This window comes from Triticum aestivum, chromosome 7A (genome assembly GCF_018294505.1).
Source record: "Triticum aestivum cultivar Chinese Spring chromosome 7A, IWGSC CS RefSeq v2.1, whole genome shotgun sequence".
Taxonomy (NCBI): domain Eukaryota; kingdom Viridiplantae; phylum Streptophyta; class Magnoliopsida; order Poales; family Poaceae; genus Triticum; species Triticum aestivum.
Window position 1 is genome coordinate 179,932,193 of NC_057812.1, and position 20,016 is coordinate 179,952,208.

The 20,016-nt window shown below is 47.3% G+C and overlaps 3 protein-coding genes across 4 annotated transcripts; 2 read left to right on the forward strand and 1 right to left on the reverse strand.

Annotated features, from left to right (window-relative positions):
- Positions 1-9,412: 9,412 nt before the first annotated feature.
- LOC123150093 (LRR receptor kinase SERL2) lies at positions 9,413-13,320 on the forward strand. Its single transcript, XM_044569892.1, has 10 exons — positions 9,413-9,692; positions 9,959-10,091; positions 10,196-10,267; positions 10,357-10,500; positions 10,593-10,664; positions 10,749-10,808; positions 10,930-11,168; positions 11,254-11,595; positions 12,161-12,540; positions 12,721-13,320. Exons 1-10 carry the CDS (start codon positions 9,578-9,580, stop codon positions 13,039-13,041), a joined length of 1,878 nt encoding a protein of 625 aa, XP_044425827.1. The 5' UTR covers positions 9,413-9,577; the 3' UTR covers positions 13,042-13,320.
- A 45-nt stretch (positions 13,321-13,365) lies between these two features.
- Positions 13,366-15,640, reverse strand: LOC123150095 (peroxidase 11). The gene is made up of 4 exons (XM_044569896.1): positions 15,080-15,640; positions 14,780-14,971; positions 14,319-14,484; positions 13,366-14,020 (listed from the first exon to the last, which is right to left on the reverse strand). Exons 1-4 carry the CDS (start codon positions 15,311-15,313, stop codon positions 13,608-13,610), a joined length of 1,005 nt encoding a protein of 334 aa, XP_044425831.1. The 5' UTR covers positions 15,314-15,640; the 3' UTR covers positions 13,366-13,607.
- Positions 15,641-17,221: 1,581 nt separating this feature from the next.
- On the forward strand, positions 17,222-20,016 carry LOC123150094 (zinc finger protein HD1). Of its 2 annotated transcripts, XM_044569894.1 has the most exons (3): positions 17,222-17,290; positions 17,579-18,403; positions 19,266-20,016. In XM_044569894.1, exons 1-3 carry the CDS (start codon positions 17,222-17,224, stop codon positions 19,608-19,610), a joined length of 1,239 nt encoding a protein of 412 aa, XP_044425829.1. In that variant the 3' UTR covers positions 19,611-20,016. The 2 variants fall into 2 exon arrangements, with proteins under 2 accessions (XP_044425829.1, XP_044425828.1); XM_044569893.1 differs by lacking the exon at positions 17,222-17,290 and having other exon boundaries at positions 17,330-18,403.

Below are 20,016 nucleotides of genomic sequence, written 5' to 3' on the forward strand. Positions count from 1 at the left end.
CGCAGCCCTCGTGCGCTGCTTCCTCCTTCCCCGCTGACGGCCGCCGCGCTCGCACCTCGCCAAGACCACGCGCGCGCCGTCCTGCTTCCTCGCTGTCCGCACTGGCCACGCCCGTTGCCCGCTCGCCGGTGCACCGGTGCCCGCGCCCGCCAGCCGCCGCGTCTGGTACGCCCCTGCGAGGGCCATCGCTCGTTCGGGCTGCACCCGATACCTGCACGGCCGCAAAGGCCCCTGGGGCCTATGACAGCCGGGCCCCACGGCCCCAGAACGTTTATAATCAAAAAATTAAATTAATTAATTAATTGATTAATTAGTTAAAGAATTCATTAACTTAATTAATCTTGATTAATTAAACTAAACAATTAATTAAACTAATTAATCATAATTAGATTAACCAAATAACTAATTAAACTAACTACTGTTAGTTAATTAAATAGTCAATGACAATGGGGCCACCCCTAATTAATACTGATTAGGTTAATAAAATTGGATATTAAAATGTGTCAATGACAGATGGGACCCACACGTCAGCTTAACCTAGTCAACACCTCTGTTGACTGCTGACGTCATGATGATGTCAGCAATCACTATTCTGGATAATGTTGAATTTAAATAATTAAATAAATCCTAAAAATGATTTAAATCTTTTAAAATTAATATAAAAAAACCGTAGCTCGGATGGAAAAACTTTGTACATGAAAGTTGCTCAGAACGACGAGACGAACTCGAATATGCAGCCCGTTCGTCCACCATGCATCCCTAGCATAGTGAACACACAACTTTCCCCCTCCGGTTCATCTGTCCGAAAACGCAAAACACCGGGGGTATTTTCCCGGATGTTTCCCCCCTTCACCGGTACCACCTCATACCGCGTTAGGGCACCCCTAGCACCGATACTTGTCATGTCATGCATTGCTATGCATCTGTTTGCTTGATATTTATTGTTTCTTCCCCCCTCTTCTCTCGCTAGACACCGAGGCCGATGCCGCTGCTACCCAGTACGACTACGATGCTGACGACCCCTCTCTCTTGCCAGAGCAACCAGGCAAGCCCCCCCCCCCCTTGATCACCAGATATCGCCTACTCTCCTCTATACTGCTTGCATTAGAGTAGTGTAGCATGTTACGGCTTTCCGTTAATCCTATTCTGATGCATAGCTTGTCATTGTTGCTACAACTGTTGATACCTTACCTGCAATCCTAAATGCTTAGTATAGGATGCTAGATTATCATCAGTGGCCCTACACTCATGTCTGTCTGCCATGCTATACTACTGGGCCGTGATCACTTCGGGAGGTGATCACGGGCATATGCTATACACTTTACACTGTTACATTACCTGTGATACTATTCAGAGATGGGGGCTGAAGGGGCATGTGGCTCCATCCCGGTAGAGGTGGGCCTGAGTTCCCGACGGCCTCCGACTGTTACTTTGAGGCGGAGCGACAGGGCAGGTTGAGACCACCTAGGAGAGAGGTGGGCCTGGCCCTGGTCGGTGTTCGCGGATACTTAAACATGCTTAACGAGATCTTGGTATTTGATCTGAGTCTGGCCACTGGCTTATACGCACTAACCATCTACGCGGGGACAGTTATGGGCACTCGACGTCGTGGTATCAGCCAAAGCCTTCGTGACGTTAGCGACTGAGCGGTGCGCGCCGGATTGGAACGTAAGCCTGCTCTTGTATTAAGGGGGCTAGTTCTGCTTACCGGCCGCGTACGCAACATGCAGGTGTGCAATGGGCGATGGGCCCAGACCCCTGCGCTATAGGATTTAGACCGGCGTGCTGACCTCTCTGTTGTGCCTAGGTAGGGCTGCGACGTGTTGATCTTCCGAGGCCGGGCATGACCCAGAAAAGTGTGTCCGGACAAAGGGGATCGAGCGTGTTGGGAAATGTGGTGCACCCCTACAGGGAAGTTGATCTATTCGAATAGCCGTGTCCCTCGGTAAAAGGACGACCAGGAGTTGTACCTTGACCTTATGACAACTAGAACCGGATACTTAATAAAACACACCCTTCCAAGTGCCAGATATAACCGGTGATCGCTCTCTCACAGGGCGACAAGGGGAGGATCATCGGTTAGGTTTATGCTACACGATGCTACTTGGTGAACTTACCATCTACTCTCTTCTCCTGCTGCAAGATGGAGGTTACTAGAAGCATAGTCTTCGATAGGACTAGCTATCCCCCTCTTATTCCGGCATTCTGCAGTTCAGTCCACATATGATACCCTTATTCCATTTGATACCAATGCATACATATGTAGTGTAGCTCCTTGTTTGTGAGTACTTCTGATGAGTACTCATGGTTGCCTTGCTCCCTCTTTTCCCCTTCCTATACTCGATTGCTGTGACCAGACGTTGGAGCCCAGGAGCCAGACGCCACCGTTGATGACAACTACTACTACTCGGGAGGTGCCTACTACTACGTGCAGCCCGCTGACGACGACCAGGAGTAGTTTAGGAGGATCCCGGGCAGGAGGCCTGCTCCTCTTTCGATCTGTATCCTAGTTTGTGCTAGCCTTCTTAAGGCAAACTTGTTTAACTTATGTCTGTACTTAGATATTGTTGCTTCCGCTGACTCGTCTATGATCGAGCTCTTGTATTCGAGCCCTCGAGGCCCCTGGCTTGTAATATGATGCTTGTATGACTTATTTTGATTTGTAGAGTTGTGTTGTCATATCTTCTCGTGAGTTCCTGATCTTGATCGTACACGTTGGCGTGTATGATTAGTGTACGGTCAAATCGGGGGCGTCACAACTCGGGCATGAGTCTGAAATACCAATTTCATCTCTTGGAACATCTTATATGTTCCATGGCGTTCAAAACGTTTTTGAAGTCCCGGTTCTGAGCCGTAAAGCATGGCGCACTAAACTATCAAGTAGTCATCATACCGAGCTTGCCAACCGTTCATAACGTCTGCATCTGCTCCTGCAATAGGTCTATCACCTAGCGGTGCATCAAGGACATAACTCTTATGTGCAGCAACGAGGATAATCCTCAAGTCACATACCAAGTCCGCATCATTGTTACTATCATCTTTCAACTTAGTTTTCTCTAGGAACATATCGAAAAATAAAACAGGGGAGCTATACGTGTGCTATTGATCTACAACATAGATATGCAAATACTATCAGGACTAAGTTGATGATAAATTAAAGTTCAATTAATCATATTACTAAAGAACTCCCACTTACATAGACATCCCTCTAGTCATCTAAATGATCATGTGATCGATATCAACTAAACCATGTCCGATCATCACGTGAGATGGAGTAGTTTTCAATGGTGAACATCTCTATGTTGATCATATATACTATATGATTCACGTTTGACCTTTCGGTCTCAATGTTTCGAGGCCATATCTGCATATGCTAGGCTCGTCAAGTTTAACCCGAGTATTCTGCATGTGCAAAATTGTCTTGCACCCGTTGTATGTGAACGTAGAGCTTATCACACCTGATCATCACGTGGTGTCTCAGCACAAAGAACTGTCGCAATAGTGCATACTCAGGGAGAACACTTATACCTTCAAATTTTAGTAAGGGATCATCTCATAATGCTACCGCCGTACTAAGCAAAATAAGATGCATAAATGATAAACATCACATGCAATCAAAATATGTGACATGATATGGCCATCATCGTCTTGTGCCTTTGATCTCCATATCCAAAGTACCGTCATGATCTCCATCGTCACCGGCATGACACCATGATCTCCATCATATTGATCTCTATCAACGTGTCGTCACATGGTCATCTAGCCAACTATTGCTTTTGCAACTATTGCTATCGCATAGCGATAATGTAAAGCAATTATATGGCGCTTGCATATTATGCAATAAAGAGACAACCATAAGGCTTCTGCCAGTCACCGATAAGTTTAACAAAACATGATCATCTCATACAAAAATTTATATCTCATCACGTTTTGACCACATCACATCACAACATGCCCTGCAAAAACAAGTTAGACGTCCTCTACTTTGTTGTTGCAAGTTTTACGTGGCTGCTATGGGCTTCTAGCAAGAATCGTTCTTACCTACGCACCAAAACCACAACGATTTTTCGTTAAGTGTGATGTTTTAACATTCAACAAGGACCGGCTGTAGTGAAACTCGATTCAACTAAAGTTGGAGAAACAGACACCCGTCAGCCACCTGTGTGCGAAGCACGTCGGTAGAACCAGTCTCATGAACGCGTTCATGTAATGTCGGTCCGGGCCGCTTCATCCAACAATACCGCCGAATCAAAGTAAGATGTTGGTGGTAAGCAGTATGACTATTATCGCCCACAACTCTTTGTGTTCTACTCATGCATATAACATCTATGCATAGACCTGGCTCGGATGCCACTATTGGGGAACACAGTATTTCAAAAAAATCGTACAATCACGCAAGATCTATCTAGGATATGCATATCAATGAGAGGGGAGAGTGTGTCTATGTACCCTCGTAGACCGAAAGTGGAAGTGTTTAGTAACATGGTGGATGTAGTCGAACGTCTTCGCGATCCAACCGATCCTAGCACCGAACATACGACACCTCCGCATTCAGCACACGTTCAGCATGATAACGTCCCTCAAGCTCTTAATCCAGTTGAGGACGAGGGAGAGTTTCGTCAGCACGATGGCATGTTGACAGTGATGATGAAGTTACTGGTGCAAGGCTTCGCCTAAGCACTAAACGATATGACCGAGGTGTGTAACTATGGAGGGGGCACCGCACATGACTAAGAGAAGACTTGGTGTGCCTTTGGGGTGCCCCCTCCCACGTATATAAAGGAGGGGGGAGAGGAGGCCGGCCCAAGGGGGCGCGCCATAGGGGGAGTCCTACTTGGACTCCCGGTCCAAGTAGGATTCGCCCCCCTTCCTATTCCAACTAGTAGAAGGAGGGAAGGAGGAAGAGGGGAGAAGGAAAGAGGGGCTGCTGCCCCCTCCTAGTCCAATACGGACCAGCCATGGGGGGCACCCCTTGAGGCCCTTCTCTCCTTTCCCCTAAAGCCCATTAAGGCCCATTACTTCCCCGGGGGGTTCCGGTAACCTCTCGGTACTCCGTAAAATACCTGAAACACTTCGGAACCATTCCGGTGTCCGAATATAACCTTCAAATATATCGATCTTTACCTTTCGGACTTTTTGAGACTCCTCATCATGTCTGTGATCTCATCCGGGACTCCGAACAAACTTCGGTCATCAAATCACATAACTCATAATACAAATCGTCATCGAATGTTAAGCGTACGGACCCTACGGGTTCGAGAATTATGTAGACATGACTGAGACACATCTCCGGTCAATAACCAATAGCGGAACCTGGATGCTCATATTGCCTCCTGCATATTCTACGAAGATCTTTATCGGTCAAATCACATAACAACATACGTCATTCCCTTTATCATCGGTATGTTACTTTCCCAAGATTCAATCGTCGGTATCATCATACCTAGTTCAATGCCATTACCCGGCAAGTCTCTTTACTTGTTCTGTAATGCATCATCAGGTAACTAACTCATTAGTCACATTGCTTGCAAGGCTTATAGTGATGTGCATTACCGAGAGGGCCCAGAGATACCTCTCCGATACACGGAGTGATAAATCCTAATCTCGATCTATGCCAACTCAACAAACACCATCAGAGACACCTGTAGAGCATCTTTATAATCACCCAATTATGTTGTGACGTTTGATAGCACACAAAGTGTTCCTCCGGTATTCGGGAGTTGCATAATATCATAGTCAGAGGAACATGTATAAGTCATGAAGAAAGCAATAGCAATAAAACTAAATGATCATTATGTAAGCTAACGGATGGGTCTTGTCCATCACATCATTCTATTATGATGTGATCCCGTTCATCAAATGACAACACATGTCTATGGTCAGGAAACTTAACCATCTTTGATTAACGAGCTAGTCAAGTAGAGGCATACTAGGGACACTTTGTTTTGTCTATGTATTCACACATGTATCAAGTTTTCGGTTAATACAATTCTAGCATGAATAATAGGCATTTATCATGATATAAGGAAATATAAATAACCACTTTATTATTGCCTCTATGGCATATTTCCTTTAGCGAGTAGCTTATTATCCGATGCCTCATCATCAAAGTCGGGCAGCAGCCGCCTTTCGGGAACGATTTGGCAGCCGCACCTCGGGCCTTGAGGTCTGCTTGGGCCGCACGGATTTTTCTCCATTTGTCGTTTAGCGCGTTTTCATGGGCGTACAACTCTTGCTACTTCTTCTTCATGCTTCGCACTGTTGCGATTAGCTTTCGTTGGAATCGTGCCTGTTCAGATGGGCTTATGGGTAACACAAAGTCTTCGGGTCCGAGGCCAAACTCGCCCTCGGATTCGAGGAGGTAGTCCCTGTCCGACCCGTCTTTGTAGGTACCTTTGTCTTCGGGATCATCCTCCATCGGCGTCCCTACGGACCCGTCCTGTTAGGCGGGTGAGGCTTGATCTTCCTCGCCTGGGTTCTTGGCAGCATCGGGGGCCTCACAGTTATCGGCGGTGCCCGTGGGGTTGGTCGCACTTCTGCTTTTGTTACTGCCCTTCATCCGCCTTTTGGGGCGACGACGCTTAGGGTTCTCCTTAGGTTTCTCCTGAGATTTATCTTTCGGAGTGTCGACCACGTAGACGTCTTAGGTAGACGTTACTCCCAATTCCCTGTACGGGCTACGACCGTGGGTGGATTTTTTACGGAGTCATCGCGGACATCTTCGTCCATGTCAGTGGCTTCGTCGGAGCCGTAGTAGAGTGTATCGGTCATATCTTCGACCGTGGCGACTAAGTGGGCAGTGGGCGGGATGAAAATTTCCCGATCGTCGGCTTTACATCCGATCTAATCATAAACAGCGGACGAGATCGCCAAGTTTTGGATTGGATCCAACACCTCATTTATTTGCGAGAGCTTCTTGGTGTCGAGGACCTGGCTATAAGTCAGGCTGATCTGAAATGGTTTGTTTTGGCTGCTTGACGTGGGCCGGTCATCTCGATCGCTCCGGGCCGACCCTAGGTCAGCGGGCGGAGAAGCTGCCTCAGAGACCGTTGCCGGGTTCGAAGACGAGTTCGGTTCTGGGCCTTCATCCGAGCAGGCAAGGCTTAGATCGGGCGTGGTGGCCACCAGATCTATCTTCGGGGTTGGCTCTATCGGGAGGTCGGATTCGAAGATCAAATCAGAAACCTGTTCTGGAGTTCCTGCGCCGGAGGGATCTTTAAGTCGATTTGAGATCTGTCCCGACAGGACTAGATCACCTTGGCTTCCGTGGTGTACTCCAGCCTTCCAAACATAACGACCTTGTTTGGGGAGAAGTTCTCGACGTGGCGCAAGTGGCCGGTCGGATCAGCTTGCAAGACTATGCTGCCAAAGGTGAAGAGCTGGCAGGGGACGAAGATGTCGCCACAACCAATGCTTTCATTAGTCTGCAAGCGAGCCATCGATCTTTGGTGATCCAACAACGAGCTCTCAATGAAAGCACCAATGTCAGTGTCAAAACCAGCAGACCTCGGGTAGGGGGGCCCGAGCTGTGAGATCGGATCGATTGGTAACAAGAGACAAGGGACACGATGCTTTTACCCAGATTCGGGCCCTCTCAAAGGAGGTAAAATCCTACGTCCTACTCTTGCTTATATTATGGGTGTATCAAAGTGCAGAGTTGATCTACCTCGAGATCGTAAGTTGTGGATTAAACCCTAGGGGTGATGGTGATGAATGAATGAATGAACGCCCCCCCTCTACAGACTAAACCCTCTGGCTTATATAGGCACCACGATTTCATGGGTTACACATGGTCGGTTGTCATCTAGGGGTTACATTCCGAATCTAATAGACGTACTTGGAGTACATGTCAAATCCTCGGTCATGTACGATATGCTCACGCCACATATTGGAGGGCTCCGGAGTCCTTATTAACGGGTCGTCAGTCCGACCCATGGACTAGGCCGGCTAGGCCGGGACCCCTAGTCCAGGACACGTCAAACGACACATGACCCTTTTGTCTCTCCGAACCAGAGGACTGCAAGCATTTGTTTGTGCATTGCCACTTCACTTTGCAGGTTTGGATGCGTTTTAAGTCATGGACATGGGCTGATTTCCAGGTGTCGGATGATTGCTTCAGCACTACGGAGGATTGATGGCTGCAGGCTTGGGCGTGATCCCAAAGCTGATGAGGCGGAACTTTGACACGATTGTATTGCACTGGAGAGACTGGAAGGAGAGAAACGCGATGATATTTGACAATGTGGGCAGCTCTGCTGACAGGGTGTTAACCTGATCAAAGAAGACATCGACATGTGGAGGGCTGTATTTGCGAGCTGCCTGTTCAGGACTACTTTCTGCCTTGGGGTTTCAGTTCTAGTTCACCCAGACTATTTCCATGGTGTACTCTTTCTCCCAATCAAATAAGGTTCGGCCAACGGCCCTTCGAGTATAGTTTGGATGTCGCCGATAAACCTGGAGGGAGGTAAACATGAGACTGTGGCTTTGTTTCACCAGTTTTCAGAAATAAAAACGAGACCAACGCTCCTTCAGTAAAAAAAAACATTAGCAATTCAAGAGGCTGGCTTGTTGCCGCTCTCCCGCTGGAATCGCCTGAGGTGACAGAGAGTTTCAGTTCGAATCAAATTACATAAGTTCAATATTTTTAACCATCATACACATTATGTATTTTCTGGCATACTTTGGGCCTTGGGTTAGGCCCAGGCTAGACTTTGCGATGACCAATATGAAAAATGCCATGCCCGGACCCAAACCCGAGGCCCGGAAAACATTCCATGCGTTCATGTCTGTAACAAAACTTGTCTAAAAAACAAAAGTTTGTCTAAAAAAAAATGTCTGGAACTAATCTGGATCCAGGCTCCCAGTGATTGCATGCCTAGTTCGCTCAAGTCTGAGAGCACGCTTGTAATTTCTTCGTTGCGTGGGGTCAATCATTTTTCTGAGGTGGGTTTAGCTCTCAGAAGACAATCAATCAAGAAAAGAAACGACGAGCCAGCGAGCAATGGGCAGGAAAGGGGGCTCGCAAAAATCCCGGACGCTGTCTGTCACGCGAGCTTTTTACCCCTCCCGTAAAAGTAAAAACGAACCAGGGTGAGGGCCCGCCCGCCTCTCATTCTCTCCCCCCATTGTTTATCATTCCGGTTCCCTATAGCGGGCAGGGGGGCCTCAGGTCAGGTTGCAGTCACGTCTGCTCCCCCAGTCCCACACCTCCACCCCTTTTGTGCTTTCCGCCCGCTCGCTGCCACAGCGCAAGCATCTTCTTTTGTGTCATCTGTCTCTCTCTCTCTCACACACCACGTGGGCCCTCGCCCAGGCGGTGGCCCCGCCCCTGCCACTTTGGCTTTGGCGGTGTGGGGTGGCGAACGGGCGAGGCCAAGGCTGCAGCCTCCGTGCTTTTCTCGGCCTCTCACGCCTGCTCTCGCTGCCACATACGGGCGAGGCCAAGGTTGCACTCCACGCAGCCAGCGCCCCGGCAGCAGCCGCACACAGCCTCTTCCCCCCTGAACCACCACCCCGCCCTCCCTTGTCACGCCCCTGGCAGGCTTGCCCTGCCCCTGCCTCCCTCCCTTCCCCGGCAATGGAGGCGCCTCCTTCCCCGCGGCGGCTGCTGGCGGTGGTGCTGGCGGCGGTGGCGCTGCTCGTATCCTCCCCTTGCAGCGCGCTCCTCTCCGCCAAGGGCGTCAACATTGAAGGTTCGTGTCTCCCTCTTCCCGTCCTGGAATCGTTCTAGGGGGTGTGCTGGTTCTTCTTCTCCCTCTGTCTTTCTTCTCCGCCCGCCCCCTTCTCTACTCTGTTATTCCCACCGAATCCATGGCTCTGTCTTCCTCTGATGCCGTTTCTTCAGTCAAGCCGAGAGTAGTCTCTGCAACGATGGCCGTCCGTCTCTGCCCTGTCTGTTTCTTGGATTATTATTATTATCGGTTTTGCGCAAGTTTCTGAAACATCTGCCTGCCTGCAGTGCAAGCGCTGATTGGGATCAAGAACCAGCTCAAGGACCCCCACGGCGTGCTCAAGAACTGGGACCAGTACTCCGTCGACCCCTGCAGCTTCACCATGATCACCTGCTCGTCCGACAACTTCGTCACCGGCCTGTAAGCGAATCACCCCCTTTCCTGTTTCACTTCACCTGCACCTAATCATATTCTCTGCATGTTTTTACTTCTCATCACGCTGTTGTTCTTCGAATCATCCACAGGGAGGCTCCAAGCCAGAATCTCTCAGGCCTGCTCGCCCCAAGCATAGGAAACCTGACCAGCCTGGAGACTATGTGAGTGTGCTCTTCTCACTGCCACTTATTTGTTCAGAGTTCCATTTTCCATTTGCGATGGAGATATCTTACCGTTCTCTTGGCTGCAGTCTTCTGCAGAACAACATCATAACCGGGCCAATCCCAGCCGAGATTGGCAACCTGGCAAGTCTCAAGACACTTGACCTCTCTGGCAACAATTTCTATGGTGAAATCCCACCATCCGTGGGCCACCTTGAGAGCCTCCAGTACCTGTGAGCTCTACTTCTCGTCATGAAATACCCTACCTCTTGCATTATTATTGTTCCTTGAGATGTTAACCCGAGGCCTGTTGTAATCTGACCAGGAGGCTCAACAACAACACCCTGTCCGGTCCATTCCCTACAGCGTCGACTAATCTGTCGCACCTTGTTTTCCTGTCAGTAATTTCCCTACTGTCACGTGCTCTTACCCATGATTTCTTGGTTTGGGATGTTCTCACTGTGCACCTTGTGTCCTGCAGAGATTTGTCATACAATAACCTGAGTGGCCCGATACCAGGATCTTTGGCAAGAACATACAAGTAAGGCTGCAGCTCAGATTGTGTTCATCCTTGTTTGAATAAGCTTAATTTTTTTCATGGAAGTATGAACCTGTATCAAGTTTAAGCTGTAAGCTTTGTTCTGTTATTGGTTCTCTTGCAGCATAGTTGGAAATCCTCTCATATGCGCTGCAAATACGGAGAAAGATTGTTACGGGACTGCGCCGATGCCAATGACCTACAACCTTTCACAAGGCACTCCGCCGACGAAAGCTAAAAGCCACGAGTTTGCAGTTGCATTTGGTGCTGTAACTGGTTGCATGAGCTTCCTCTTTCTTGCTGCCGGATTCTTGTTCTGGTGGAGACAGCGTCGGAACAGGCAGATACTTTTCGATGACGAAGGTAAGTGAAACTTCAAGAATTCCATGCAGTACTTTGTGCATCGATTTGGAACCTGATAATTGATGAAGCACTGCTATTGATGCAGATCAACACATGGATAACGTTAGCCTTGGAAATGTCAGGAGGTTCCAGTTCAGGGAGCTGCAGGTTGCAACAGAAAAATTCAGCAGCAAGAACATACTCGGAAAAGGCGGCTTCGGACACGTTTACAGGGGGCAGCTTCCCGATGGGACTCTTGTGGCTGTCAAACGACTCAAGGATGGTAATGCTGCGGGTGGTGAGTCACAGTTCAAGACTGAAGTTGAAATGATCAGCTTGGCAGTGCACCGGAACCTCCTTAGGATTCTGGGGTTCTGTATGACTGCCACAGAGAGGTTACTAGTTTATCCATACATGTCAAATGGAAGCGTCGCTTCGCGCCTGAAAGGTCAGCACCTCAAAATCCCAGCAAGATTATCTGCCTTTCCTTGACATCCCGTGCTTAACTAGGCTAGATAGAACTAGCTCATTTTGGCGTAGTCAAGAAAAGCAAATTGCTTTGTTGGGTGTGTGTCAGTTGGAGGCTGCAGCAATGTTGTCTTACCTTGCCTGAGTGGGAGTTCTTACTTTGGCTAGCCTCCTCCCCGTTTTGGTTGTGGTTATTAGTGATCTAGCCAAGCAAAGTAAACCTTTGTCATGTTACCAAGTGACCTGCCTTGCCTAACAAGGCTAGGAGAATCTTAGCCTGAGAACCAAACGTAAGTAGGAGAACTGTTTGCCCAATTATAGACCCACTTGTTGTGCAGCATATGTTCGTTCTAGAATTTTCAGATGTCATGCCTAAAAAGAACGATGCAGAATTGAAAGTTGCAATCCGACAAGCCGAACGTGAAAAAGACAGAATTGGATTCTTCCCTTCATTTATTTTTGTTTCTTTGCACAAAGACTTTATCACAGAGCATATGATTCCTATCAAAGGAAATCTCCCCTTTATACCGGTCTAATTATTCCAGGAAAGCCACCTTTGGACTGGATCACTAGGAAGAGGATAGCCCTTGGAGCAGCAAGAGGTCTACTTTACCTTCATGAGCAGTGTGACCCAAAGATCATCCACAGAGACGTCAAGGCAGCCAACGTGTTGCTGGACGATTGCTGTGAGGCCATCGTCGGTGATTTCGGGCTTGCAAAGCTCCTTGATCACCAGGATTCGCACGTCACCACTGCAGTGCGGGGCACCGTTGGGCATATCGCGCCTGAGTACCTCTCCACTGGGCAGTCATCCGAGAAAACAGACGTCTTCGGGTTTGGCATCCTGCTGCTGGAGCTGATCACCGGCCAGACAGCGCTGGAGTTCGGAAAGGCATCAAATCAGAAGGGAGCCATGCTGGATTGGGTAATTAAGCCTCTGCAATTTACTTGATAAAACTGCTGCAAGAAATACTTGAGAAAAACTAATAAAGTTCATGGAACCACCTGAAATGAAAAGCACTTTTGTCGAAACTGTTCATAACTGCAAATGCCCTGCCATCGATGATGCTTAAGTTAGCTCATGACGTAATTGCTTGATGATCAGGTGAAGAAGATGCACCAAGAGAAGAAACTTGATGTACTGGTTGACAAGGGTCTGCGGAGCAGCTACGACCGGATCGAGCTCGAGGAGATGGTGCAGGTGGCGCTCCTTTGCACACAGTACCTCCCAGGCCACCGACCGAGGATGTCGGAGGTGGTTCGCATGCTGGAAGGCGACGGGCTTGCGGAACGGTGGCAAGCGTCGCAGCGAGCCGACTCACACAAGTTCACCGTGCCTGAGTTCACCTTCAGCCGCTGCTACTCCGACCTGACCGACGACTCGTCATTGCTGGTGCAGGCCGTCGAGCTCTCCGGGCCAAGATGACATGGTCACCAAGTGACCACAGAACACCAAGCAGCAGCCCTTGTACAGCATGATAATCCTATGTAGATTTGGAAATAATCCAATACTGAAGTAAAGTATAAATAGTGATGTATGTATCTTAGATGAAGTGTACACAGGAGAGTGCCCCAACTCCCTGGAATGGTATTGAACTATTAATATTACAGATTTCTAGCTGAAACAATAAGACTAGTTGTAACTTGTAACAAGGGGCTTCTCTTGAAGTTGTAAAGTTTTGATTTGCCCAGTTTGTATTTTCTCTTTGGCAGTCTTTATTTTTTCTGCTTTTCTTGCTGCATTTTCAGATTGAAACAGGTGCTAAAATATGATCAGAATGCATTGCTGATGTGTACATAATATCAGGTTGTGCAAAACCCTCAAAATACATGATGTGTATATTCTCTATTACTCCATACAGCCAAAATATTTCAGTGTAGCGCGACGACGATAATACCTATACCAGTAGAGTATATGCTATGAAAAACGTTCTTATTTGCAGACAATCATCAACCATCAAAGGAGAAGGCGCAAACGAAGGTTCCACCAGCTTATGTGTTCACGAATCTGCAGGTCTTCCTGACCTCACCACCTGCAGGGTTGGTGATATTGCCCATCTTGACCATGGAGTCCGAGAACTGCTTGAAGAACAGCTCCGGGTCAGCCCAGTACTTGTTGACCGTGTCGGCCGTCGAGTACCCGGCGATGCTGGACCACATCTCCTGGTCGGAGTTGAGGAGGCCCTCGCCCTTGATGAGCGACTCAAAATAGGCGTTGTCGAAGGTCGAGGAAGTGTGGCTGTCCATGGCGCTGATGTTGTCGTCGCCACCATCCATGGGGCAGACCTCCTTGAGCTTGCTGAGGTAGGTCGCAGACGCAGGGTTGTACTTGGATGTCATCTCGAAGTCGCCGTATATCCTGTCCCGGAAGTTCGCGCACCGTGCGAATCCAATCGTGTGGGATCCTTCAATGCAAATGTCATATCTCTAGTAAGCAGTGTTCAACATAAGATGATAACAGGAGTGCACCCCCTCAAACATATCAGAATTCAGAAGGTTCAGGTACAAAGTTGCATCTCCATATTGGTATTTTTATTACAAGACAAGGAAGTATCTGTAGATCCTACTTTAAAATTACCAGATTGTTCATGTATTTTACATTGCTTACAGCGCTTGATTGTCTGGTTCTGTTAATATTAAGTTATGAACTGAACTAGTGTTTTTAATCATAAACTATAGCTGTCAAAAGAAAGAAGATCATACCGACAAGGGCCACCATGTCAGTGGCATCAAGGCCCTTCTCCCAGAACTTGGAAATAAGGGTGACAAGGCCCTGCTCAGCGGTAGGGATGTCCTTGTTTGCTAGGTCAAGACTTGCCTCCTTGGAGTCCAATCTTCCTACTGGAACATCCCAGTAAGGCCCACCCACCTGAAACAATTTTTCCCCCTTGTCAGAAAGATATGGAGTTTGTAGTCTTTTGTTTTCAAGAAATGTATCTGTCATGTTCTTTGTTTGCATACTACTCTACTCAAAAGATATGGAATTGTAGCTAAACAGCATCCAAATGGCACAGCAGGTTATAATGAAATATACGTGTGGATTTCTGATGGTATACTAACTTATTCCTCAAAAGGCAAGCCTGCTATGAAATTGGTGCAAGCAAAAGTAACTAAGCCACTACACAAGAATCAATACTCTGAACATTGGGTTTGGTTTATTTTACCAAGACAACTGCGTCCCTGGCTGCAATGGCAAGCAAGTCAGCACAGGAAACTGTTCCAGGACACTCAGCCTCCAGCTTTGCCTTGATTTTGTCAACCACCTCAAATCCTTTCAGCGAGTTCACATTCTGGTCTGCTTGCTTCTCTCCGATCATGGTCGCGGTGTCGTCAAGCAGCACCGATCCATCACAGCCCTGCAACAAACAAACATTCAGATGTTCAGAGCAAACTCAATAATACCACTCCACAGTATAAGCATTCAGGTTAGCGTCTGTGGCCAAAAGAGTGTTTGGGCAGCCAACCTGCACGAAACAGTCGTGGAAATGGAGGCGAAGCATCAAAGCGGCATTGCGTGGTTCGTCGCGCACCGCACACTCCATCTCTGCCCGGACCACATGCTCCGCATTCGGGCATGTCTTGGAGTAGTGCTCCAGGCTCAGATTTGAAGGGTCCTGTGCCATCAGCAATGGCAAGGCCAGGAGAAAACAGGCCACGGAGAGAGCAGACGCCCTGAAGCACAACGCAGCTGTAGCCATCCTGAAACTAGTTTTAGCTGTTCCTGTGCTTGGATGGTTCGGGTTCAGATGTTTTTGTGGCAAGTTTCTTGTTCTGCATGGGCTTTATAGCAAAGTAAGACAGGCCTACGTGGTGTATGAAGAGAAACTGGTCAACAGGGAGATGAGCTAACTCTGTTGTGGTTGGTGGAGTAAGCAAGCAGAAAGTATCTCTAGTTCTGTGCTGTAGCACACTAATGGGTCAAAGGCTCTCTCTCTCTCTCTCTCTCTCTCTCTCTCTCTCTCTCTCTCTCTCTTTGGTGGCTTTGGGTTCACCAATATTGGAAAATCACAAGAGCTGCTCAGGTGCATATATAAAACTATAATATGACATGCCTGCTGTTCCCTTGTTTTAAATCAGTTGGATGCTTCCACTGCTATGTTAGGTAAAAGGAACTCAGATCTACAGGTGTTGAATGCCAACTAACAAAATATGCTAGTATTTAATTATTCATATTTGACTTAAGTAGCTGAAAAACCTCATGTTCCTTTGTTAGATCACCTTCCCATGAACACAAGCAGCTGATTTGGAACGTGTTAACTCAGATGCATCCATCACACTGCTGGCAGCAACAGGGACATTTCGTCCTTTCGAACAGATAGAAACCAATTATTCTGGGAAGATATCTATCTATACCAGTGAGGAAAACAAAAGCGGGGCAGCAGCACGCGAAAAGCGATGCGCGGGGACCAGAGGAGAGACTTAAAATAGTACGGTCCTGTGCACTACAATTTGGAATATCTGGAAAGAAAAGGGACATGAGGATCTTACAAATCCAGACAGCTACAGTACAACAAGTGTCTTGCCAAAGCCAATGAAAGGAAAATACCTGTGTAGCTTTTGCCTCTGAATGCTTCTTAACCCCCTGTCTGCTTAATGCCTAAACCAGCCTTTAACAGTCAGTTCTGCAGGTAAACCGTAACTCCTACCTTTAACTGATCAGCAGAGTTCCTGCTTTTTTTCTTCACAAAACTTGGAAGGAAGCCAAAAAATTGGTGTGCCTGACCGAGTCCTAAACCAATGAGATTTTCTTTATACTTCAGCATTTTTCTCTCGAACATGCCTGGGAGCAGGTCATTTTCATAAGAAGAAAGCACAAGGGACCAAATTTTGGCGAGGCCAGGAAAAGAAAAGAAAGCACGAAGGCATAAGACGGTATACAACCAGGTGTGGAGACAACCCATTCTTCGGAACGTGAAGGCATGGGACTCGCCTTGCCCAGCCTCTAGCCAAGAATGACAAAGAAGCGACGCACAGGGCCTCGAAGGCCTCTTCACGACAGCTGCTGGACACCTCTCTAACACGACCATGACACAAGAGCTGCCCCAGTCAAAGTACCCCCAACATTTGAGCTTTTCTCAATATCTCAACTTGCTACCTCACACTTGAGGTTCCAAAAGGCGGAACGGCTAAGGGAGAGCGCCAATGAATGGCAGAAAACCTCATGCTTTGGAATCTAACAGAAGACAGCTCCCCTTTCTCTTTTGCTAAAGGGTGCAACTGCTCATAAAGAGAGATGCAGCATCTTCCCTCTGTCTCCTTTATACCATAATGGCTTCTAGTTTCCTCTAGTTTCTACCTTTAGGTTTAGTCCAATCCAGGCAAAGACAATTTCATCATTCAGGGCCAATCAGTCGTGTGATATATATGAGAGTTCTCTTGATCGGTGGAATGCACCTCCGGGTTTGCATCAGCGGCTATCCAAATTAGCTGGCATCTGAGTCCAAATGTAAAAAGTGAACACACGGATCATCCTGACAAAAAATGGGAAAGTAATTGTAAAAGATTTAAGTCTTCTACTTGCAAACATGCAAATTTCTTTCACCAGATAGATTTGATATCAAACTCAAGCAGATTTAGCTGAGCAACACTAGAGCTAACTCGCAGCCATGCCGAGGTGCATTAAATGTTTATCTGAAAACGACTCTGCATCGGAAGACCGACATTGGCACAGGATAGTGAAGCAGCAACGTCCAAAGCTAACCACAAACCAGGTACACTATAATCCTCGCCCCCAAGAATGACGCCAAGTGTCACCCGACTGACACCCTACTATTAGTATACTCTGGACTGGACGTCCTACATTCCTGACATTCCTCCATACTCACATAGGCAGTGCATGAACACATACGAAAGAGCCATGAGAGGTAGAGGAGCAGAAGAAGACATATACACAGAATATGTAGGGAAACAGTAGCTACTACCTTCACTAATACCCCTTGCATGGTCTTTGTGGTGCTCACAAGGACACCTTGTTCATGAATTGTGTTTCCAACGGCACCGTTTATGAGGAGGCGGTTGGACGAGAAGGGAGCTGGGCCAGGCTGTGCGACGGATGTTGCGCGGTGCCAAGCGTGGTGTACTGCCGCGCCGACTCCGCGTACCTCTGTGCATCTTGTGATGCACAGATCCACGCCGCAAACCGTGTGGCCTCGCGCCATGAGCGTGTGCTCCTCTCCGAGGCCTACAAGCATGCACCAGTGGTGCTGGAATGTCATGCAGATGCTGCAGCGTTGTGCGCCGCCTATGAAGCACAGGTACACTACACAAACCTGCTTGCCACGATGCACCAGCGCGTGCCCGTGGTGTCACACCCGGTCGCAGCCATTCCAGCTGCTTCTTTATTTGCCGAGGCAGCAGCCACCGCTCCTGTCCTCGGCAGCAAGGAAGAGGACGCCTCTTGGCTGCTGCCCAGCAAAGATTCTGATAACCATAATCACAGTGGCAACCACAGCAGCAGCAGCAGCAGCAGCAGCAGCAGATATTTTGGTGAAGTGGATCAGTACTTTGACCTTGTCGGGTACAATTCTTACTATGATAGCCACATGAACAACCAAGAGCAGTATGTGATGCAAGAACAACAACATCTGCAGCAGATGCAAAAGGAGTACGCGGAGCAGCAGATGCAAAAGGAGTACGTGGAGAAGGAAGGGAGCGAGTGCATAGTACCTTCGCAGTCTGCAATTGTGAGCAGGCCACATCAGAGTGGTTATGCACCACTTGTAGGGGCAGAGCAGGCTGCCTCCGTGACTGCTGGGGTTAGTGCTTACACAGATTCCGTCAACAACAGCGTGAGTTCTTCTATTACTTATTTATTATGGCATTACAACTTACATGTCATGCTATAATTTCCTCAAACTAGAGTTCATGCATACTTCATATGAAATAAAATGATAAGATCAGCCAGAGTACTTTTTTTTGGTGCAAGTGAAAGTGTGAAACGTCGGTATTTAGTGTTTCCTCACTTTTTTGGCTCTTTCTTCAACTTTTTCTACTTCTAGGTAGAGAACTTCAGCTGATTATTTCCAAAATGGAACTGCTGACATAGCCACTTCAAAGAAAAGTACACAACCCATGCCTAGGCAGATTAATGGATTAGTTTGTGTACTTTTACACATAGAACACCCAACTCAGCTCAGTAATTAAAAAGTCAATCCATATGTAAACTCTGAAATTCTCTGCCAACTAGAGAAGTACACAATTCATCTCTAGGAAAGTACACTAATTAAAATGGAACTGCTGTCATAGACACTCCAAAGAAAGTCTAGGCATATTAATTGATTATTAGTCCGTGTACTTTCTAAACATAGAATATTCAAGTTTTCTCAGTAACTAAAAGGTCACTCCATACACACACTCTCAAATTCTCTGTCAACTAGAAACTACGCTCTCTGTTTACCAACTTTTCTATACACACCAATGACTACATGAAAGAATATGATATATCATTAGATATTTCATAACCAGCAAGTCTAGTGTAGGTTTTATCCGTAAGCAGCGTTTACATGGTTTTATTGTGTAAACAGGGAAAAAGTAATACAAGGTTATGTACGTTGGACTAAATTAAACTCATCTACATATCAATGAAGGATCTCAACTGCAATGTCAATATGATTGCACATTTTAAGTGACCATTTTTCCATTCCATCTCAGATATCTTTCTCAATGGAGGCGGGTATAGTACCGGACAATACGGTCCAGTCCAGCATCCTGAGACCAGCTGGAGCCATCGGTCTCTTCTCAAGTCCTTCACTTCAGACACCAATTCACTTCAGCTCCAAGGAGAGAGAGGCCAGGGTCCTCAGGTACAAGGAGAAGAAGAAGAGCAGAAAGTTTGAGAAGACCACACGTTATGCAACAAGGAAGGCGTATGCCGAAGCACGGCCAAGGATCAAGGGGCGCTTCGCCAAAAGATCAGATGCAGACATGGAAGCGGACCAGACGTTCTCAACTGCAGCCCTATCTGACAGTAGCTACAGTACAGTCCCATGGTTCTGATGAGGCATCGTATTAGCATATGGACTTACCAGAGTGATAAGGTACAGTACGAGTATTTCAAGCAGATCGATGCTCTGAATAATGGTTGGATATGTGCAACTTAATCATAAGGTACCTTAGCATCTACATTTTGGTTTATAGTTTCAGATAGCACGTATGTGATGTTAGATACTTGCTCAGTCACTTCAGTTACAAGTGAACAAAGAGCGGTATTTAACTATTTAAAGATGTAATGTAACGGCACATAGATAACTATGGGGCGTGTTGGATTTTTTTTTTCCTTTTGACAAGAAGCAGCTACCAGCTGATTTCATTGATGAAGGGACGGTAATGTTACAAGGGAGTACCTAGAACTCATCTAGATGAGACGTAATTTGGTCTCATTCACCTGAAAAACAAGAATGGA